General features: G+C 45.3%; 1 protein-coding gene across 2 annotated transcripts in view; it reads right to left on the reverse strand.

The window, feature by feature from the left end:
• AK7 (adenylate kinase 7) overlaps positions 1-23,757 on the reverse strand; it is a 59,564-nt gene that overhangs the window by 22,657 nt on the left and 13,150 nt on the right. For both annotated transcript variants that reach the window (XM_037503937.2, XM_037503936.2), the window contains exons 5-10: positions 20,444-20,554; positions 10,828-10,908; positions 6,070-6,158; positions 3,443-3,533; positions 2,094-2,171; positions 813-962 (exon numbers count right to left, since the gene is read on the reverse strand). In XM_037503937.2, coding sequence (XP_037359834.1) covers positions 813-962; positions 2,094-2,171; positions 3,443-3,533; positions 6,070-6,158; positions 10,828-10,908; positions 20,444-20,554 — 600 coding nt within the window. The remainder of the gene's footprint in view (positions 1-812; positions 963-2,093; positions 2,172-3,442; positions 3,534-6,069; positions 6,159-10,827; positions 10,909-20,443; positions 20,555-23,757) is intronic.

A 23,757-nucleotide genomic window follows, 5' to 3' on the forward strand; every position in this document is an offset into this window, starting at 1 on the left:
GGCGCAGAGGCCCTAGAGTCAGGCAGGCTGTTCTAACTGGGTCCCTCACTGCTGTGTGACCTTCAGGAAGGTGCCTCTCCCCCTGAGCTTTAGTCTCTTCACCCATGTTATGGAGACAAGAACACCTACCTGGAAAAGGTATATATAAACAAGTCCCCCGGCCGGCAGGAAGCGATCAGAGTAATAATCATGCTTCTTGCCGTCCTTTCTCTCCACTGTGTTTACCCAGGGCTGAACAGGCAGCCAGTGTGGCACCTGCTAGATTTCATTGTACAGACAACTCTGTGACGACCTTGCACTAAGGTCCCGCTCCTTGTGTGATACGCCTGGTTCATCACCTGTGTTAATTTGAAGATGTTTAATATTCTGCTGATTGCTACTAATACAACATACAGGTCAGGACCTCCCTGATGGCCTAGGGGTTAAGTCTCAGCACTATCACCGCTACAGCATGAGTTCGGTTTCCAGCCAGGGAGCTGACCCACATATGGTGCAGCAGAACTCTCCTGTCTCCCTGCTGTTCCCTTCAGCAGTGGATTTCAGTAGAGCCACCTGTTCTGTTCCCCACTCTGTCTCTGGTGAGCCTCTCACCTGCTACACCTCTGGCCTACACAGTTCTTCTATGAAAAAATAAAAAATAAAAAAAATACACGTCAGTTTGGTAGACCTCGAGCCATGGGCCAAATTTGACAAAGAATTTGAATTTTGGAGTTTGGACACAGGAGAAAGAAAACACTTTCACAGGCAGGATGGCCCTGGAGGTTCCATGGACCTTCCGGACACCAGGAGCCCAGACAGGGCCGGGCAGTTACCAGCAAGCCTCTGCTCTGCTTGTACTCCTTGAGGATGTTGTTGATGTTCTCCACAAATCCTGACTGTGCAGTCCAGCGGATATTAAAATTCTCCTTCACATACAGCGCTTCCATTCTCAGGCTGACCAGCAAGTGGTCCAGACTCTCTTGCTAAGAGATAAGACAATATGAGTGATTTGTCTTTCTTTCCATTTAGATGGGGGTAACAGCCCCAAACCACCACCAATAGTAAACAAAAATACACATTCAAGCTCTCGATGTGAGAGGAAGGAGCACAGCCCTTAGCATGGGGTGCTCCGGTTCACACCTCCCCCCTGACCCCATTCTCCCCCCCATGACCTCACCCTCCTCCCAAGGGGCATTAGACAAGCAACTCCAAGGGGAGAGACACCTACAGGTCCTCATCTGTTTCTCCTTAAGAAACATTTGTTACATCTACTTTTTGAAGAGTGCAAACCCCATCATTCAAAATCTAAAAGGAAGAAAATTCCAGAGGGAAAAACTCCCTTGAACCCAACGCCCCCAACCAGTCTGCTGCTCGGAGGCTCAGGCCTTTCACAACTGATCCCAGATGCGGGCTTAGGTACTATTTATCCCTAAAAGGAATTCTGTGCCAAAGCAAGCTTGAAGCTGCATGGGTACATGGTGCTGAGTTTTGTTGCAATGGAATCAGAATCTCAGCCCCTCACAGACTGGCTGAAAGGGCCCAGTGTATGCGCCCTCAGTCCCCGCTTATCTACCATTTTGCTCTCATGGCTTTAGTCCTGAGGTCAACTGTGGTTCGAAAATATTATACAGGGTATTTGAGAGAGAGAGAAAACATACTCACATAACTTTTATCACAGAATATTATCAAGTGGTTCTATTTCATATTAGTCATCGTGAATAATCTCTTACTGTGCTTACTCAGAAGACTAAACTTTATCATCGGGGTGTATGCTTATGTTTAGCGGAAGCAGGGTTCAGTGCTGGCCTCAGCTTAAGGCATCCACTGGGGTTTTGGACAAGACCCCCCATGGAAAAGGGGAGAGGACTGGACAGAGCTTGGCTCATCAAAGAGCTTTCAAATATACTTTCTGACCATGACCTCTGAGGTATTTCTGAAAGGACGACAGAGGTCTGCAGACAGAAGACAAGCTGCTTTAGGGTCGATGTCCAGTTATGCAGGAGGAGCAGAAGTTGTGTTGGGAATCAAATATTCTGATCCCAAAGTCCTCAAGAGCCAATGCATTTAGGAAAAGAGTAGGAGGGAAAAAAAAGAAGCAGTTCTTATATACTAACTGTCAAATCCTTGGTTAGGAAAGCATTTTCTTTTGGTACTCTCTGGATTTTCCCAGGGCCAGTATTTTTACTGATGCACTGTTAGGGGGAAAATAGATTATTTAAGACATTAGATAAAAACTTCCCAAAAGATTGCAAACATAACAGAATACAAGAAATCTTTGCAAAATGGAGGTGGGGCATTGAGGCTATTCACTGTTTTACTTGCCCCATTTGTGTATGGAACAGTCACCCGTGCACGCCAGAGAGTAGAGGTCAGGGTGCAGAAGGTCTGCCCCTGTCCCCAAGGAGCTCCCTGTCTGCAGAGGGAGGCAGATGGACACACACTGATGAACAGTGTTTGCGGTTGGCAGAGGGGATGCCTAGGAGCCCCAGGACAGGCACCTGACCTGCCCGGGAGGTATCAAGGAGGCAGGGGGTGTAGAGGTAGATATGGGAGAGGATTAAGAAGTTGAGAAATTAAAATGGGTAACAGAATATCCCAGCTGGAGTCAGAGGGGCATTCCGCAGACACCTGACTGCTGGGTAACCTATATTTACAACCACATTCATCACCCCCACTCCCACTGCACCCGCATCCTGACACCTGGACTTTGGGGAGTTTGGAGAGATGATGGTAGTCTCTCCAGAGGTCAATAAGCATTCTGGGACCCTGGCCTCAAGGAGGACAATCTATCAATCACTGTGCGTGTAAAGCATCCCTCCTTTCTGCATGCTCCTCTTTTAAAATAAAACATTAAGGCAATTTATCAGTTCCCTGATGGGGGCAGCTCTGCTGCAGAGAGTTTGCACAGGAGCCGTAACATGGCCTGGTCCAAGTGGTGACTCCCAGGTTGCAACCCCCTAAAAACCCTGTTCAATGCTTTCTTCTCTCTTGCAGATAAAGGTAGTTATAGTTTAACATGAGCTGAATCTTCAAGGTCAGTAGTGGGTGGGAACAGGAAGGGCAAGAGAAGGCTAACTGGGCTCCCAGGTGACAGATGGCTTTGGCCAGAGGGGCCTGGACAGGAGCCCTCACTGCTGGCTCCCAGAGCCACAGCAGGTTTGGTGACCACACTGACACTTTGGGGAGAACGTTCACATATACACCTTAGGGTGTCCATGTGTGATGCGCATGTGTGAGTCCCCGAGAGCTGCCTCCTGAGCCCCTCAGTATATAGAATGGGGCGAGGAGGCTGTGGGGGCAGTGGTTGCCTACTCCTGGCCTGCAAATGCAGACAGCGAACTTGGTTCTCAGGCCACTCTGTTTTCAAAGTCCCTGGCCTCACAGGCACACCTGGCTCTGTAACTCGATTTTAGGGTCAAACCATTCACGAAGTGCCGTCGGGCCAGGGCTGACACAGCTGTACCTTGATGATGTCTTCGAGGGTGAGAACAGCCTCGTCCACCGCCACCAGGTAGTGTGTCTTGGGCACGTGGTCTATTATATTTTGTATCACTCTGCAGACAACAGGGCAAGCCGTCGGGGAGAGAAAAAGCCAGAGAGACATCATAACAGGATGCATGGGCCCCCACCCCGTGGGCCAGGCAAGGTGGTTGGTGTTTCACTAAGTCGTCACACTTCCCTTCCAACGAGGTCAGAGTTCTTAGGTTGAGAAGCTGGGGGAGCCCATTCTGGCTGGCTTGGGTTCCGCCGGTGTCAGCAAAGGGTGCCTGAGCTGGTTGGTACCAACTCAGTCCACAGACACCCAGATGCCCAGTGAGGCCTCACAGCTGTGCTTTAGAGCCGGTGATGTTACACAAGATAAGACACAGGTTCAGAAGAGGGTGACTCTCCTGGGGATGTCCCTTAGCATGAGTCACTAAGATTTCCTGCCCAGGACTGTCGACAATCACCAGCCCTGAGGGCTGAGCTCCGTCCGGAACCTACCCAAGGGCCTCCGGGTGTGATGCCACTGACTTCTCACAGCCCGATCAGAGAGCAGTTGCCACCCCTTTTTACAAATGAGAAATCAGACCCAGAGAGGTTAAGTTACTACCCCAAATTCACACAGCTGGTGAGAGAACTCCAGAGAGAAATAATAGGGACCAGAAGTTGAGAAATAACATGCACTAGAATTCGACCCCAATGTCGACCCTACTTCCATTTGAGCTTCCTTTTCAGTAAAATGGAACTAAGACAAATGCACCCACCTGAATGTCTACGCCACATTTACTTTACACCCATTTCTCAGCACAGTTCACTTTGAGCTTCTTTCTTTCTTAAATGTTTGACAATTTGTAAGGAAACCTCAAAATGCTACTGAGAAGGGCCCCGAGTCCTGCTGTAATGGAGGTGATTTCATATGTCTGTGTGGGAGTCAAGTATTTTTTTTTTTAAAGATTTTTATTTATTTATTTATAGAAGCACTGGGGTACAGTCAGAAGCACAGGAGGGTGAGAGAATTCACCAGAGCCAGAGGGGAGAGCAGAGCAGGCAGAAGGACCGAAGTACACTGCTGAGGGGAGCAGCGGGCAGCAGGAGAGGTCTGTGCGCCATGTGGGACCCTCGCCCAGCAGCCAGGGACCCAACTGGCGCTGCGGAGGCTGCGGGCAGCTTCACAACCCAGCGCTCAACCGCTGCGCCACCGGGGAGGCCCTGGGAGTCAGGTGTTAAAGACTCACGCTAGGTATCTGTTTTAATAACGCAAAAGATTCTTCCACATCTTTAAAACTGGATGACATCATAAAGTAAAATCTCTGCGGCAGAGGGTACGTTTCAGACAGCCCATGTCCAGTGTCGATTTTGGGCTGATGCAGATCTAAGTTTTGGGTTGAGTCTGAAGCTTATAAAATGTAGGGGCATCTTTTTTAAGAAAACATAATAAAAATTAAGTTTAGGGGCTTGGAAGGGCCCCCTACAAAGGAAGGGCCCCAAAGTTTAAGTTTCATTGTTCACCCATCAACATGTAGATCCGCCTGGGGTTGTGACTAATTTCATAGCGGCCAGTGCCTGAGAGGAGGGGGAGTGTAGGAACTAGAAGCTCGAGGCTGGCTGCAGGTGTTCCCACCTGAGGGACGAGGGGGCAGCGGCAGAATAAGGCCCCTCGGACTCAAAATGTGGAACTGATGAGCCACAAAGTCATCTCAGTGACCTGATGCCTAGGGGAGGGTCTGCAAAGGGGCAGGGCCCTCGACCTGCCTGGAGCTCCGAGTTGGGACTCCCTGACCGTGTGAAGAACGTGTGTGAACCTGATCTACAGTGGCGCACACACGCTCACGGTCTTTGGGTTTAGAGCTCGCCATCTGGTTCTGGAATTTATGCTGGTGGGTTGGGCCTATCGCTCTCATCTGATACAGAAGAATGAAGGGCTAGGTCCCCAAGATGCACATGATAAGCGCTTTCTTTTACAAAACTGGAAGACAATCTTTTCTGCTGTTACATTTCTGAAAGATGAGCTTGAACTTGTCAGAAGTGTAGAGTTTTTAGCTGAAGGGTATTATCTCATGAGACGCAAAGTGTAGATAGTAACAGGTGCTTCTGCACGGTGTTGTGAAGGACATATACGATGGTACATGTGAGGGTTGTAGCGCCTGGTAATCACCCACCAGGTGTTCACCGGAGAAGATGAAACGGAGCCTTGTGGGACAAAATGGATGAATCTCAGGGGATGATGCTGAGTGAAATACGCCAGCAAGTGAAAGGCAGTTACTGGACAGCCTCACTCACTGGTGGACTATAAATAACTAAAGAAAACAAATTAGCAAAACAGAACAGAAATAATTCTTAGAAAAAATCTGTGAAAAATAATTCTGTGAAAAATATACTGGTTACCAGAGGGGATTTGCGGGGGAAGGAGGAGCAGGTCGGGGGAGGAAGAGGATCCCCTGATTCTCTGTAGAGGGTAAGTAAAGCAGGCGCACCTGTGGAAAGGGGAAGGTGTACTCCTAAAATTATACAGATGTGTAAACGACTGACAATACAATTTGAGAACAAACAAACAAACACATTAGCTGATTAATTCTCGGACAGTTGTCTCTCTGGGAGAATGCTTACCCTGCTAGATCAAGAATATGAATTGCTGGGATTGCATTCATTCCATCTCCAAAAACTGGCAGTGCAGGGACCTCGCCCAGCCAAGCTATCTAAAAGAGAGAAAAGCGAAGCTGTGTGCGACTGTTGCAGCTCTCGTACACAGCCCGTCAGCATCAAAAGCTCTTTCCCAAAAGCAATCCCCTCTAAAGATGTTTTTCAATCAGATCTGATGAGTTTTAGTTGCAGACCAAATCCTATTATGAGAAATAATGGTAACCCCAGGTCTGAAATGCTTTTCAAAAAAATCTATAATCTCATCCGCTATCTTCAGTCATCTTCTGCAGGGTATCTACGTAGGAGAAAACGCTGTCAAAGATATAATGCTTATAATTCCCATTTTAATCTACTGCTCTCAATTAGAGGCAAGTGTCATCATTCATAGATGGAACATTTAATAAATGAAGTGTGTTGTAGGGGATTACATTTCTGGTAAGTGACTGAGTCTGAATTTGAACCTTGATCTTGAACCCTGAGTCCAAGTCTATGTCTCTTCCCTTCATTATGTATTTCAGTAAATACACAAAGTACCACAGCCACATGCTAAATGATGATTTTAAGTTTCTTTTAAAGAGTGGAAAAGGTAGAGGTGGAGGCCACAGTGCATCAGGGATCGTGCAAGATGTTTTGGGCTTTGGGAAACCAATGGAGGGTTTGTAGCAGTGAAGGGCCAGCATTAGGCTTATGTTTGCTTGTGAAGGAATGATGAGGAGCAGGAATCCAAACAGGAGACGGGGGCCATGACAGTTGTGCAGACGAAATGACTGAGCCTTGTATGTGCATGGAACTTAGGGGAGTGGGGTGGAGAGAAGGGAGATATGAAGCCGGTGGCTTCTATAGGACTTGGGATTTTTGTGATGGCTGAGAAAGAAGGGGGTGTTGGGTTCTTGTTGGTGCAACTTGGTGGAAGGTGGTTCATTTTCCAAGGAAAGACCCTAGGAGAGGTTTGGAAGTGTCTGTAGCTATTGCAGGGGAGCAAAATGCCCACCCCAAAATATGTCTCACTGGTATAAGGATTATTTTGATCTGGCTATTTTTAAGAAAGAGCAGATATGGGAAAAGCTCTAAAAACTGAGTAGAAATTACCTTTTCTAAGAGAAAATCTCTTGTCTCTAGCTGAGGATATTATTTAAGGAATTGGTTCAAATCACCTGGGGGAGTTTTTTGGGGTCTCTCACGTACGAAGGTGATATACATGTCACTGAACTTTTGTTTTTCTTCTGCTAATCTCTGGTATTACAGAGTGTCAGTATCTTAGATGGGTAAAGGGAAAATGATTTTTCCTCCCCTGCACTATAGTTTGGGTTGTGCAAGGCATCCAAGGTGCTGGCTGGGCAGCCAATCACAGAGCTACAACTAAGGAGGAGAGCCCAGCTACACAATCCATTATTTGACACAGTGGGTCTTTCTTACCTCTTGGGGAACCCTTCTTAGCCTCCCTTACTGAATCCCTCCCACCTTCTTGTAATCTCCAAATATTGGGAGTGCTCAGACCTCCCCCCATGTTTATTCTCTGGGTGAATATTATTTCCTGGGTTGTCATCACATCTTGCAGCTTTAAATACCATCCACATGCCAACCTCAACTGGTGACTGAAATAAAAGTCCCAGTGACAATCAGACAAAGAGTTCATTAGATCATGAACGTGAGGACTCAAACCTGGGCTGCCGCCCAACAGTTTACTCCGTGAGAGCTGCTCCCGCCATCACGTGCTTGAGTTTAGTCTACATAGATGGAAGGGCTGGGGGCTGTGGTTTCCATTTATATGTTCAGATCTTCTGATTTCCTGAGCTATCTCGACATAAAGAAATGTTGCTGCTATCTCTGCACATGGAGGACCAATGTGGGAATTTAATAATTTCCCTGATTTCTGAAGAACATACTGGATATGCAAGTGCTAGCTACCCACCGTTAAATCTTCACCCTGCTTCTTGGCCTTTAGTGGAGGTTGAAAGCTTTTTTTATCCCCCAGCCACAGATTCCTGCTTAGGCTAGAGCGGGGAGCCTGTTCTGACTATGTCTACTCAGATGGTTTAGCTTTCTTGCCTGCTAGACCAGGGAAAGGGGGCTCAGATGACTGCATTTTATATTATGTCCACCTTTCCAAGATTATATCTCTAGTCATGACCACTGCAGTGATTTCCAAAACTCCCTAGTATTTATACTCCCAGAATGTATAACCAGACATCAGTCATCTCAAATTCAACATGTCAACACATCTTAAACTTCCTGTTGCATGTGACCCCCCAATCTCCATCCCATTTTCCCCTTCTCAGTAAATGGCAACCACATGCTTCCTTGTTCTTAGACTCAAGTCCTTGAAGGCACCCATTTCTTTCTTCCTGTCACCCTCACATCCAAGCTTTGAATAAGTCCCCTTGACTCTAACTCTCCTATGAGGGGAGGTGCAGTGCAGTGAACGGGCACCATTTCCCACCTTGGCATGGTGGCCCCAAGTGCCCACGTGCATGAACCAGATTTCCTGAGCAAGGGCACCGGGGGTGGAGGCAAGCAGCCATGCTTGATATTTAACTGAGCCCACGGGGACTTGGGGAATCTTGCTTTGGCAGCCCCGCTTGACCCTGGAACTGCTGGGAAGGATCCTTGAAGGGGACACATGGAGGAGAGTCGTGCAGACACACTTGGAAGAGACACCTGGAGAGACTGCTTTCCTGGTCCCTGGCAGACACAAGGGCAGCCATTGTCTTGATTGCACGGTGGATTATTTGGTATATTTTGAATGACTCTCTCCTCTTGTCCCTCTAGGACTTGCCTTACCCCCCTCTTGTGGTTCCCTGCAGAAGGTGTCTTAGACTTGTGGTAAGCTTTAATGTCTCAGTGGCCCCACTTCCAGTCAACCCTGTTAGGCTGGGGACTTGTCCATGAGCAAACATATAATTTTGGAAGTTTTATTGGGAAACTTGTATTAGGAATAGCAGTTTCTTTTTCTCTCTATGCACACTAATTCTATTAAAGATCGTCCACACTAAGAGTTGCTTCCTTTGCCTTTGTGCACACGGATGGCTGGATCCCTTTCGGAGGATGTACCCCTTAAGTTTGGGGCCCACAGTTGCCCCTTTGCCACATTGTGCTAAAATGTCCAAAATCTGGACAATCTCAGCATCACCACCATTTCCACCCAGGTCTATCTGCTCTCGCTTTTTATGCCAATACAATAGTTATATTTTTATACCTGAGGACAGATTATGCCACTTCTATGTTCAAATAGTCTAGTGGTTTTCCAACCCACTCTGAATAAAAGCCAAATGTCTCACCATGGGCTACAAGGAGGACTTGACCTGACTCCTCCATCACTCCGCTTCACCTATCATCCTCCCATATTTTAGCTACATCGTTCTTACAGGAAGGAAAAATCTTCCTCTATTCTTTAAGGTTCTTTTGGCAGGTCTAATAATTAAATCAACACATGAGAAGTTAAAGGAGAAAAACAAATTTAATCACATACATGGGGAGGGGCAATCATAGACACGATTGATCCCAAAACAGTAAAAAATCAGCTTAAATGCCATCTTGAGCCAAGAAATGGAACAGGGGTGTGGGGCTTCAAGGGGGAGGAGGGCATTTACAGGGTGAGCAGACGAGCAGATGTTGAGTAATTAGATGGTTGGCTGGCCATCCAGATGGGTTGCCGAGATAAAAAGTTAAAAGAAATATAGCAATAGCTCTTCCTCTGGGCTAGACCCCTTATCTAAATTCTTTTAGGTAATTAAGGTTGAGGTAAAAGTTTGCCCTTGGATCTTAATTGCCTTCAGCTCAGAATAATCCACATAGCAAAATGGCATATTTTGGGGAGACGTGTCTGAGCCCCTCAGTCTTCTTGCTGTTCTTTAACACAGCTAGCACACTTCTCTGACCTACAGTTCCCACTGCCTGGAATGTTCTTTCCCCAGAGGAGAAATGAGCCAGCACCTTCATTGCCTTTCATCTTCTCAAAAGCCACATCATTAGAAAACCCTTCAACACCCGCCATCTATAAGACACAGCCCCACTCCAGCATTCTCTTCCTGCCTTTCTTTTTGTTGTTTTTCACATGATTTTTCTTATTTTGTTCATAGCATTCTTCTTCCATATTATTTTATAGCATTTTTCGCATCATTCAACTTTTTCTAGCTAACATATTGATTGATTATCTTCTTCTCCAGTCCTCTAACACGTGAGTTCCACAAGCACAAGTACATCACAGTCACATGTTACTCAACGAGGGGGCTACTTTTGGAGAAATGCATATCATTTTGGAGAAATGCATATCATTAGTGATTTGTCATTCTGCAGACAGAATCCATACCTAGATGGTATAGACTACCAAACACCTAGGCTACGTGGTGTAGCTCATTGGGACCACCATTGTATGTGTGGACCCCTGGATGGAAACTTCGTGATGTTGGTGTATGACTGTTGCTTGTTACTGCACTCCCAGCATCTACAATTATTCCTGGTACATGGTAAGCACACAGTGTTTGTTTCAAGAGTGAAAGGAGAGCTGTGGGGTTTTTTTTTTTTATTTTTTTATTTTTTATTCTGTGAGTGGTGAACACATGTTGCTAGTAATAGGAAAGAAAAAGTGGTGGATATGGTCTGCATTCATATTCTCTTTGACTTTTTGCTGTTATGCTGCCCTAGCCAACTCTAGAAGTAATAAGAGACATCTTCAAATTGTACAGTCTTATTGTTCAAGCCCGCAGAGTCACTGAAAAGTCATACCTTAAAAAAAAAATGTAAGATGCCTCCTTCCATTCCATACTGAAGTCCAGCAGCCACTACATAAGTTGCGAATTTTTTCACCTATTAGATAAAACAGAGAAAAAGCTAAATGTGATATTATTAATCATATTAAACTAGATTATCAGGTAGAAACAGCACTTTAGGACGTGTAGCCAACATTTTGAGGCTATCACTTCCACCACACCACTCGGGATGCTTCTGAGAGCTATTAGAATGTAACTGGGGGGAGGGGGTGGCTCCCTGGTGGTGCAAGGGGTTAAGATGCAGCACCATGATGTTATTTGCAGCCACTGCAACATGAGTTCGATCCCCAGCCAGGGATATGACACACAGAGTGCAGCAGACCTCTCCTGTCTCGCCAGCTGCTCCCCTCAGCAGTATATTTCAGTAGATCCACCTGTTCTGCTCCCCATTCTGTCTCTGGTGAATCCTCTCACCCCCTCACACCTCTGGCCTGCACTCCAGCTTTTATATGCGTAAATAAATAATCTTTAAAAAAAAGAATGTAACTGGACTCTTAATGTGAGAAGAGCCAGATTTTATTGTTTGTGAAAACTTAGTATCTCTAAGCCTTACACTGGGCACTGAGAAGAAAAGAGATATAAAATTGTTCTTTCCATGATGAGCTTTGTTGGGGTACAAAGGAAAATTTCTCTGCCTCTCTGGGTTCTGCCCAGACTATTAAAGCAAAGATTTTTCACATCAGACAGATTAGTAGTGGAAAAAAACTAAATTTAATTATATATGTGGGGGAATAAAAATCTGCTAGCCCAAAACATGCCTTTTTAGGAAAAGGTTGATTTTATTGGGATGGGCCCTGAAGCTTGGGTGGAGGTTGCTTTTGGAAAAGACATTTATATGTATATTTTTCACTGCCTGGGTGTCTCCCTCACAGTAACTGGTAGAATAATCTCCTTATCTCTTTTCAGTGAAGACAGAACTTAATTCTGTATATCTTTGACTGCTGTGCCTTTGGTAAACTCCCTAACTGTCTCCCCTCTCCTCTAACCTCCTGTGTCTTAACTGAGCTACTTAAGATGGTCCTTGAAGTCAGGTGGTGAGTTATTCAGTCATGCTGAGTCTCTCCCATGTCTACTGCTGTTATTGAACCTCTTTTTGTTTTTATCTCTTAACAACCTGTCAGATGCTTCTTTGCATCTTTGCCAGCCTGGAAGAACCCAGAGGGGTACAGGACAATTTCCTTTGCCCCGGAAACACTTCCCATTTTAGTTAAATGGATACACGTAATTTCTGCTCTTCTCAAGACAGCTTGAAGGAGGTCTGATGACTGTTATCACCCTGGGAGATTAGAGGCCCTTTAACAGAAGTGGACGGAGGACTTGAGACTGGGCAGCATGGAGTGCTGTGCCCCAAACCACTAATTTCTGTGAGCAGTAGCTTCCTGTGACTTACATGGCAATGAAGAATAAAACATAAGTCAAGGCAAAACCCAAGGAAGAAAGCTAAAGTCTGGCTGGTTTGTTTGAATTCTGGTGAAACTATATGCCATGTGTGGGAAACTTATGGGAACATAAACACTAAGTTACCGGGAAGAGGTTTGCTTTTCCTTTCTGTGATTAAGTCATCAGAGAATGTGAAATTGGGGATACATAAACAGAACATTTTCATTTAATTAAGGTCACAGATATTTGTACTAAAACTTTCAGTGGCCATTCTGTACTTGTTTGGGGAAAAAAATCAATAAAGTACATGACTAACTGATTACAGGTAGTGCATCAATAAAACATAGCCATAAAATTGCATTTCCAATGTATCATAATTCACAGACACAGGTGTCTTTTATGAGCTGGGTCTTGTGGAAACATATGTGAAAACCGTGAGTATCAGAAATTATTCTACTTTAATTATGGATAAGTTGTAAAGTCTCTGGTAATTTTGGGCATTAATTCTTAATTAGCTTTTGATAGCCTGGCAAGTTTCAGAGACCATGAATATTTGTATTTATCTAAAGATGTAAGTTGCCAATGACTACAGATCAATAATGATACTGGGGCTCAGATGTGGCACTGTGATTTATAATAAGAAAAGTATATTTGGTCTTAGCGCAGCTTCTGGCTTCCAGATTCTAAAACCATTGGAATCTCCTAAGTGATAAAGTTGTCTTTTGTTATGTTAATCAGGTAACTGGGTGAGACCAACCTAAGATTGGAGGCTGCCTGCCAGCGGAAACAACCCGCACATCTAGAGGGTTGATGTTGGGCTGATGGCTCACTCTCTTAATTCACCACCTTCAGCTGGCACCCTGGTCTCGGCTCAGAAGGCACACTGGTAGGAAAAACACATCCAGACACATGCCGGCCAATTAATCTATCTCTCTCTCTCTCCTCACTTCCCTGGTAAAAAAACAAATTTCTTTAAGCGCCTCCCTGCGGGTGCAAGGGGTTAAGTCTCAGCACTATCAGGCTAATGCCAGCCACTGAGGCATGAGCTCCATTCTGGGTCAGGGAGTTGATCCACATGGTGCAGTAGACCTCTCCTGTCTCACCTGCTGCTCCCCTCAGCAGTGTATTTCAGTAAATCTGCCTGTCCTGCTCCCCACTCTGTCTCCGGTGAATCCTCTCACCCCTGCACCTCTGGCCTACTCCCCAGCTCTTGTATGCATAAATAAATGGAAAAAATCTTTTTTTTTTTAAAAAAAGGTGGGCCTTCCTGGTGGCGCAAAGGGTTAAGACGCAACCTGTTGGAGGCGGCCACCCTGCGTAGTAAGCAGAAGGGCCTTGACCCGAGTCTCTAAGGCATGTGAAAACACATGTGTCTCGGAGGAAAACCTCTGGGTGACAGGACTTGGTGTTGAGAGCCTGGAAGTGAACTGCGTACATCTCCACAGATTGACAACAACAAAATAATGAGCGAACTTCCCAGGCTCAGGCTAGGAGGCGATAAGATTATGTGTGTGAGAACTAACCGCCTGGTATCCTACTGTCTGAAGTAAATAGATAATAGTAAGAAAATAGACTAATCATTCATACGTGTTATCATTATGTGGTATGCTTTGATGTTACACCTGCTACAATTAAAATAGTATATAATAAGCACTAAGACAATAAAGATTTGCTGCATGCTGGACATGACAGTCCCCCATGTCTGATTTCCTTCACCGTCGCGGGTCAGGACTCACTAAAAGTCCACAGCAACCTATGAAGCAATCCACAGCCACTGCAGCACAAGTTTGATCTCCGGCCAGGGAGCTACCCACATGGCGCAGCAGACCTCTCCTGTCTTGCCCACTGCTCCCCACAGCAGTGTATTTCAGTCAGTCTGCCTGTTCTGCTCCCTACACTGTCTCTGGTGAATCCTTTTACCCCCACACCTCTGGCCTGTACCCTAGTTCTTTTATGCATAAATAAATAAATCTTTAAAAAAAAAAGGTTTAAAATTAAAGAAAATAAAAATAAAGAATGTTTCTCTGCCTGTCTGCTTTTGGGTCTTGTCTGAGTTTTTTTTTTTTTTTTTTTTTTTTTTAAAGATTCAGTGGCTGCTGGGCCTCCCCTGGTGGTGCAGGCGGTTGAGCGCTGCGCTGTGAAGCTGTCCGCAGCCTCTGCAGCACCGGTTTGGTCCCAGCCAGCCGGTGAGGTTCCCACATGGCGTGCAGACCTCTCCTGTCTCACTCGCTGCTCCCCTCAGCAGTGCATTTCGTCAGTCTACCTGTTCTGCTCCCTGCTCTGTCTCTAGTGAATCCTCTCACCCTCCCACACATCTGGCCTGTACCCCAGTTCTTGTATAAATAAATAAATAAATCTTACCAAAAAAAAAAAAAAAAAAGATTCAGTGGCTGCTGATAGCTTCAAAGTGCTGAGACTTAATCCCTTGCGCTACCAGGGAGGCCCTTCCTTGTCTGAGTTCTTAAGTGAGCAGGTGAGGACTCACATCCTGGGTGACCCCTGTTTCCTGAGGGTTCCCTGTAACAATGTGGGTAGAGGAGACAAGGTGTTTGACCTGGTGGGTCTGGGAACCGGACCACAACAAAGAAGGGTGCACCCACAACAGAAGGGTGAACTAGACAAACACCAGCCTGCTCAGAGAGAGGCGGCAAGGAAACATGACCCAGGCCCTAGGGGGAGAAGAGAAGCTTGATGATTCCTAACTTAGCTTGCCCTTCCCTTGGCTTCCTCTTTCAAAGTTAAATTACCTGCTTAATCCAGGGATCAGAGAACCTTGAAGTGGACAGAACTATTGGTTTTAGGCAATGGCACTGTATAGAGGCAAATACAAATACAATTTCCCTATTCTTAGACCCCTAGTAAAGGGACATCAGCTGGGGCTGAGGTGACACTTCGTGCTGACAGATGAGTGTTGGTTTGAGAGCATAGCATTGACTGCCCTGCAGGCCCAAACTGTAGGGTAGATTCTCAATGTGTGTCACCACCCAGTCCACCAACTTACAGAAGCTTTTAGAGCAACACTTTGGAAGACAGACTTTGCACTAATTCACTGTTTTCTAGGAACTCATTTGAAAGAGAATTTTTTGGGTGATAAGGAGCTATAAAAAGATGGGTATTTTTAAAAATCTTTGTGAGATGACAAGGTTATTTTTATAAATCACAAGAAAAGATGGTTATGTTTACAAAAAGAAATTTTACAACTTTTGCAATAAAAAAACACACTGGGGGCCTCCCTGGTGGGTTAAAGCCTCAGCACTGTGAAGCTGTCCACAGCCTCTGCAGTGCGGGTTCGATCCCAGCCGACCAGGGAGATACTCACATGGCACAGCAGACCTCTCCTGTCTTGCCCACTGCTCCCCTCAGCAGTGTATTTCAGTCAGTCTGCCTGTTCTGTTCCCCACTCTGTCTCTGGTGAATCCTCTCATCCCCCACATCTCTGGCCTATACCCCAGCTCTTGTATCATAAATAAATAAATCTTAAAAAAAAAGAAAGAAAGAAACACAGGTTTTCCCAGGCCATATGGAATTTAAAAGCAAATAAATGGCCATGGGCTCTGTAGCAAAGCATCTCACCAAATACCGCAGAATCAGCAATACAGAGACCACAGCCTCTGAACAAAGCTGAGGTAGAAATCAGTAACAAAAAGATAATGACCCCTGCATATATTTGGAAAATTTAAAAACATTTCTAAATAACGCACAAGTCAAAAGAGAAGTCTTAATAATTTATAAATGTTTTAGAAATAAATGATGGAAAGATTATTCAGGGCACTTCAAAATTTCTGGGATGCAGCCATAACCACATTTGGTAGCAAATTTATGGCCTTATATGTTTATTTTAGGGGGAAAAAAGACTATTAGTGAACTTAGCATCTAACTCAAAAAGCATAAACCCAACTTAGAAGGAAGATGTAATAGAGATAATGTTATAGTCATTAATGATTTAAAAAACAGAGATAAAGAATGGATACAGCAAGAGCTACCTTTTGATAAGAATAACTGAAGTATTGGTTATGATTGATGACAAAAAAAAAGTGGGGGAAAGGCACAAGTAAACAGCATAATTGGTGCTTGAGGGGGTCAAAGAGACACTATTTTCCTTCTGGGGTTCTGAAATAAGAGAAAGAAAGGGAAAGACAGATGGAGTTCAAAATACTATCTTTACTACTGATGTGGGGTGTTAGGCCAGGGGCCATGCCTCATGTGAGCAGCGTTGATGGATTTCCTAGTTTCAAACTCCAGAATAGGAATCCAGACAAAGATTTCCACTGGGGACAGGCGGCAGCCCGGGACATCTTCTGGCCTTTCTATTGGCCTGGACCCAGCATTGTATACTCAGGCCGTGAAGACAGAATGAATGGAACTTGCTGCGCTGCGTCAAAGGGTGGTGCAAGAAGGGACGAGTATTTAGGAACTGGCCTGAGGATCTGCTGGGAGGCCAGTCAAGTAGGAAAGGTGATGACCTCACAGACGTTAGTTTTGAAAAGGGAGACAAACTACAAATATGACAGAGATTCAGAAAGTCCTGCGGGACTTACAGACAACTTCATGCCAGCTAAGTTGAGAACTCAGCACGATGTGCCAGTTTCCTGTCCCTTAACCTGCCGCTACCTTCGCACTGTCCAAGACAGCTTTACAAGGAGCGTTACCAAATATTCAAGGGATAAGGCCAATTTCATACAAGTTGGAGGGTATAGAGAATTTTGTTCCCAGTTAACTGTATGAGGATATTTATGTGGATTAATTGCACCAGAGAAATACTAAAACCAGAAAGAGACAGTATGACTAAGAAAGATGAACAATCTCACTTGGTAGGGATACAAATATCTCAAATAAAGCAAACCCAGAAACGTTTTATTTTTTTAAAGATTTATTTATTTATGCATACAAGAACTGGGCTGTAAGCCAGAGGTATGGGGGGTGGGGGGTGAGAGGATTCACCAGAGAGAGTGGGGAGCAGAACAGGCAGATCTACTGAAATCTACTGCTGAGGAGAGCAGCAGGCGAGGCAGGAGAGGTCTGCTGTGCCATGTGGGTTGCTCCCTGGCCGGGGGCTTGAACTCATGCTGCAGTGGCTGGCGATAGCTTGATAGCGCTGTCCACCCCTGCACCACCAGGGAGGCCCCCCAGAAAAGTTTTAATTGAAAAAAAGTATCGTGAGTAACTTGGGCTGGTTGGAGAATATAAGCACCAAAAAGCATTATCCAGTGGGATAATGATCAGTTACAAGAAAGTTTATAAACTGCCACTGAAATTGACACAGTAATTTTTTAGGACCATATACACAATAGGTATGTTGGGACTATTTAAGGATTTAGTTTAAATGAGTTTTGCAACAACAGATGGCCAAGTCTGGTTGAAATCAATACAATAATATTTTTTTAATTCACTATTTTAAAATATTCAAAATAACCAGTGCAACTCATTTAGAGATGGGAGTGCCCAGTGAAAGCTATGTTAGGTGTGAGACAAATCAGAATGGTTTTGGCAAATTGTATAATTAATAGGGTTCCTCTTTGTCTGAAAAATACTGAGTCCATCTTGTGTCTGTGCTACAGTACATAATCAGAATTGTGCTGAAGACCACATCTGTTTGGCCCAGGGCTGGGAGTTCAGCTCGTGGTCACAGTGCCTGGAATGTCATAGGATTTAAATGCACAGGTGGTAAATGAATGGGTCAAATGATTGCTTCCAGACCCATCTACACGGTAACCAACTACAGGTTTAAAAAGGGCCATTGAAAAAAAAAATTAAAAAGGGCCATTGGCAGGACCAAGTTGACCAGATCTACCTTGTCTTATTCACAATTCAGAAGAGAGTGATGAAAAGAAAGCTGGGAATAAAAAGAATAGATGACTATTCACTTATTTTTGTTTGTTTATGTTGTTGTCAGGAACATATTTGTTTTTATTTGTTTTGTTGAACCATTTGAAATTATTCCCAAACATCATACCATTTTACTTGAATAGACAGACTAGGTCAGCATGCTTGTCCTAAAAAATATGTTCTCTTCAAAACCGCAGTATCACATTCAAGTTAATTAACGATTGACAATCATCCTCATTATTGTCTGATATTTAGTCCAGAGCTGTCACCCCAACTGTTTCAGTCCCACCTAAGCCTCCCAAACTGGTTTGCTGGGCAAGGATTGGGAGCTTACTTTTTAAATTTAGTAATGATTCTGATGGAGTTCAGGTGATGGGGTTCGGTGCGTGGAGTATTTGGGTCCCTCTGAGAAAGAATTCAGACATGGCATGTTTAATGACGAAAGGAAAACAAGGAAGAGAGATGCCTGCATAGACATAGGCGGGCAGTCTTAAAGAACTCGAGAACTGCCAGGAGAAGATTTTTTTTAATGAGATTTTCATAGTATCATTTAAAATAGGGGGCATATTTAGAGTTTTTATAATAAAGATATGAAAATGATAATAATTTTCCATTTAGATTCTCCTTCCCGAAGATTATTTTGTGTTGTGTGATCATGGATTTTTCTATCGTGGGTAATAGTCAATGTTTAATTAGGAGAAAAATATAGAATTAGAACTGGAAGAAATGTATGCCTTCTAATTAATTAAATGTATACCTTCTGTACCTTTTTGTTTCAAGCCCCCAGGGTTTAACGACTTGGTTAAGGTTGTAAGTTAATGGGCAGAAAAGAGGCTAGAATCCCTGACCCCACGTTGCTTCCAACAGCTTACACGGACAGACACTTGGATGGGCCAAGTTCCCACTGTAATATCCTCCGGGGCCACTAGGTGTCAGCTTAGCGCTATAATTACATAGCGCTACCTCAGGTGTTCTGGGATGGGTGGTGCCTGGGGGGTCTTCTGGGAAGGGCAGTGCTGGAGGGGTGGGATATGGGGCAAGAAATGAGACCTTTAGGTTAAGTTCTCAACTAATTGAATAAAATGAAGCAGAATCATTATGGGGCTTGGGGTTCTAACTATGTTCTACATATGTTAAATGTGGATTGATGGGCCTCCCGGGGGGCACAGGGGTTAAGTTTCAGGGCTCTCAAGCTATCCCCAGCCACTGCAGTGGCTCAAGTTCAGTCTCCCCACCTGGGAGCTGACCTTCCTGGCTCAGTGGACTGATGTAGGAGGTAAGGCTGGAGACAGGAGCAGCTCAGACTGCAGTTTTAAGTGTAGAACAGGTAGGATAATCTTGGAGGGCTGCAAGGTTCTCTGGAGGTCTGCAAAGGTCTGTGGAGGTCTAAATCCAGATGAATGAAGTCTGAAATTTTGAAGTCCTCAAAACCCCTGCTTATAGCCCCCTCAGAGTACCCGCCTTCAAGCCTGATTGGTTCCTTTACAATTTCAGCTGCTTGATTGGCGCAGATCAAGCTCAAATTTGATTGGTCTCTTTACAACTCCTGAATGGTCTCAAAATCTTTGAATGGCATCAGTGGGAGCTTGAAACTGTTTGGTCTGTTTTCAATTCCTTTGTGGTATTCAAAAGTGAAATTCCAGGGACCTCTCTGGTGTCACAGGGGTTAAAGTCTCTGCGCTATCAAGCTTTTACCAGCCACTGAAGCATGAGTTCTATCTCTGGCCAGGGAGCTAACCTCATGGCACAGCAGACCTCTCCTCTCTCGCCCGCTGCTCCCCTCAGCAGTGTATTTCAGTCAGTCTGCCTGTTCTGCTCCCCACTCTGTCCCTGCTGAATCCTCTCACCCCCGCACCTCTGGCTTATACCCCAGTTCTTGTATGCATAAATAAATAAATCTTAAAAAAAAAAAAAAAGCCAGTGAGCCCCTGGGAGCCTCCTGCTCCTTTCTTGTAAGATGAAGTTAAGATGTACTTGTCAGAGTTTTGTAAGAAACAAAGTGGTAGATTCTGGACGCAGGGAAATTCTGGGCCTCCTCTTCCCCTTTCCTGGAGGGGAGGGGACTAAGGGAAAGGCTTGAACTCTGCTGGGGCCCTGCTACGAGGCTTTCAACTAAGTGGGTTAGAGCAGAATCTGGTCAGGACCTCAGGACAGTAGGTCTTGGATGAGCCTGATGCTCTGAGGTCTAGAAGGGAAGGCAAGGAAACCAACACAGGTGGTACTGGACCAACACAGGTGTGTACTGGACCAACACGGGTGTAATGGGTTGGGATGAGGCAGCTGAGCTGGGCAGCAGTCCTGGACACCCCGCAGGCTGCCTAAAAGGGCCATTTCTCGCTCAAAATGCTTTACTGCTTCAGACTTACATTTTTTCCAAATTTGAGAACCATTTTTTCAGCATTTATGTGGTCCAGAAAATTCGGATGGTTCTTTCTTCTTCGGTAATCTTCTTCGGTGAATGGAATCTCTGAATCGTCCTGTAAGAAAAGTGACAGTGCTTCAGAAAACATCAGTCTAAAGAGGCTATCTGATTAAGTTCCTCTAGGCTCAAAGAAAGCATTCTCAAAGGTACTACTTACTGTGATAGTGATTTAATTTCCTGGAAAATTCTTTAGCTGGCTGAATGTTATCATTTAAACCTAATCCAGGCAAAAAGAAAATGCGGTTGTCCTTTATTTCATAGAGATGGTGACAAGTTTGTAATTGTTATCCCATAAGGGCATGAAATGTCATTTCCTATTTGCTGTCACCATGTCTGTAGTTTTGCTTTTGATCTAAATTGTGATTTGTTTCTTCCTTCCCACACAGCCCTTCCCCTTAAATCAATCATATGTTAATAAGAACATGCCAGGTGCAACCTGATGTCTGGGACCTTGAGAATTGGTCTCAGGAGATAAGTGAAATAACAAGTTGCCCTGAAAGCCAGGGGTGGAAAGTATTTCCCAACTCTCCCCTGAGCTGTCCATGACATTGAGTCTCAGAGATGATCCGAATGAATCTTAGGACAAGAACACTTAGGCTGTTCCTTGGGATTGACTGGACGAAGGCCTTTTTAGTAGCCCACAGATACGAAGAGGAAAAGGAGGACTGATGATTCATTCTGGACGGTGATTGAGCAGAACATGCTGCTGGATGAAAGGCGTGAGGCTAACAGCCAACAAGAGCGCACCCTTCAGCTTCTGAGGGAGGTTAAGAGCCGAAGGTCTTCCTCAGCTGCTAAGGTGGTCTTCCTCTACCACCTGCCCTGAAGATGGGAAGTTTGTTGTTCTTCTGCATGAAGCCGATTAGCTAAACAGACGGTCACCCCAATTACCAGGTGAATTTAGGACAAACTATGGTGACAACCATTCCCATTCAGGCATCCACGGTGACCTCTTGAGAACCAGTCATTGGTACCTTAACCACGGGCATGTAATGGGCGGCACCTGCTTGCTCACATACAGGAGAGCCCTATTGTCTTTGCAATCGCTTAGCAAGGTATGCATCACATTCCCCATTGATGCTGATTCAATAAAAAGACTGTTCTCTGTCCCCTGCCTCGTGGAGAGCTTGCCTGGGTTGAGTGGGGGGTTTGTTTTTAACTCTCTCTTTCTCATGGCACACATGTACTGTCATCTGTGTTTTGGAATCCTCTGAGAGTAGGTTATGCCATGCCCTTTCCTCTTTAACCCCAGCATGTGTTTTGTAGGGCGCTTCCCCTACATAACCATAGAGCAGTTACACAATGCAGGGAATTTCATATTTATGCAATGATTTTAACCACTGTATGGCCATACTGCAGTCCTGCGATGGGCCATGGGCAAAGTAGGAAAGAGCATTAAAGTTCTAGGGAGGTGAGGCTGTGTAGCTGCTGGGGGCCAGAAGGAAGGGCAAGCTGGCCTGAGAATGAAGCTCACATGGAGGAAAAAAGCAGCAATGGTGATAAAGATGGATGAGTGAGTTGTGAGGACAGTTTCAGCCTCTAGATGCAGCTGTGCCTGAAGTCCCTCTTTCAACATGACAATCATGTAAGTCAACAAATTCCCAGTTTGCTTAAGTCCTAGGAGTGAGCTGACAATGGAGTGGGTTCAGGCAACTGGGAAGTCAGCAAAGTGGCCAAGCAGCCAAGTGACCAGTGAGTATGTAGCAGACACTTTCCCAGCTGCCCGGGCAGCAGGAACTCTGTGAGGACTCAGATGACAACTCCCTGAGGTGCTGGCATTCAAGTAGAGGAGGCGTGTGAACTTCACAACAGGACATGAAACCTCCAGTCCTGCCCTCGAGGCGCTCCTGTTCACCCAGGGAGACATCACCAGACAAACAGCATTTGCTACCATGTAAGAAATTCGAAATGTGCATTTTCATTCACTTATTTTTTATAACTTCTTATTTTATCATCATCGAAGCAGCACTGCATGATAACAGTGTACACATTTCATGTGCGCCATTGGGAACTTGCACTTTTTCCACATGTTGACATTTCTGAAGTTACAAAGCGTCTTGTCAATGGGGGAGTCCATCAGGAAGCGATGGGTGACCTTGGGCACCACTGCTCATGCTGACTTACTTGCCAACTGAGTGCTGACCCAGTTGCCTTTTAAAATGTCTTTTGGGCCTCCCCTGGTGGCGCAGCAGTTGAGCGCTGGGCTGCGAAGCTGCCCACAGCCTCTGCAGCACCGGTTTTATCTCCGGCCGCCCGGCGAGGGTCCCTTATGGCTTGCAGACCTCTCCTGCCGCCCGCTGCTCCCCTCAGCAGTGTACTTCATCAGTCTGCCTGCTCTGCTCCCCGCTCTGGCTCTGGTGAATTCTCTCACCCTCCTGCGCTTCTGACTGTACCCAGTGCTTGTATAAATAAATAAATAAATCTTTAAAAAAAAAATAAAATGTCTTTTAGATGATATTGGTGTTGATTCAGCACATAAAGCAATCAGGCGGTTCCCGGGCAAATGTTGATCTGATATCAGTAAAGAAAATAAGCCTTGCTAGGAGGAGGGCCATGAGCCTGTGTTTTCCTGCAATGCAGTAGCCAGGTGCTTTCCAGGCAAGGAAAGTACGGCAAAGTAGCTACTGTGAAGTGACACACACAGGCTTGGCACTGAGTGAGTGTGTGGAGGTGGACAGAACGCTGGCGTGATCCAGGGAGGCCGTACTCGGAAGAAGTTAGGGGGATAGAAAACCTCTGTATTTTGCTCATGTTTTCCTTTTAATGTGTGCACAAGAATGTGTATGACAAAAATTTAGGTCTAAGTAAGTCTAAGAGGCAGCGCTTTTCAAAATAAAAACCACAAGTAAGAAGCAGCCCCTGGATAGTTTAGTCAGCAGTGTTGCAGTGAGAGCAGGAAGGGTGATGGCTAAAGAAAAATTAATGGCCAACATACCCAGGACCGCAAGAAACATGTGCCAGAGCCGATGAAGCCAGGGGGGAGTCAAGAACTGCCCAGAGGGGACCAGGCAGCCCCCACCCCACTTACAGGCAGGACGCTAAAGGCCCAGGAGACTGAGAAGCACCAAAGCAGGGAAGGCAGACCCTGACCCAGTAACTACTCCTTCTCCCCCCAGGACAATAGAAGGGGAAGTGACTTAGAAACTCTTGCCTGGACCTATGAACCAATAAACACCCCAGAAGTGCCTGTGCACCCTGAGAAGGGATAGAGTGATCAGCCCCTGCACCCCATTAAAGCAGGAGGCCCCGCCTTTCCTT

Source organism: Talpa occidentalis, unplaced genomic scaffold, assembly GCF_014898055.3.
Source record: "Talpa occidentalis isolate TD23 unplaced genomic scaffold, MPIMG_talOcc4v2.1 talOcc4.11, whole genome shotgun sequence".
NCBI classification, from domain to species: domain Eukaryota; kingdom Metazoa; phylum Chordata; class Mammalia; order Eulipotyphla; family Talpidae; genus Talpa; species Talpa occidentalis.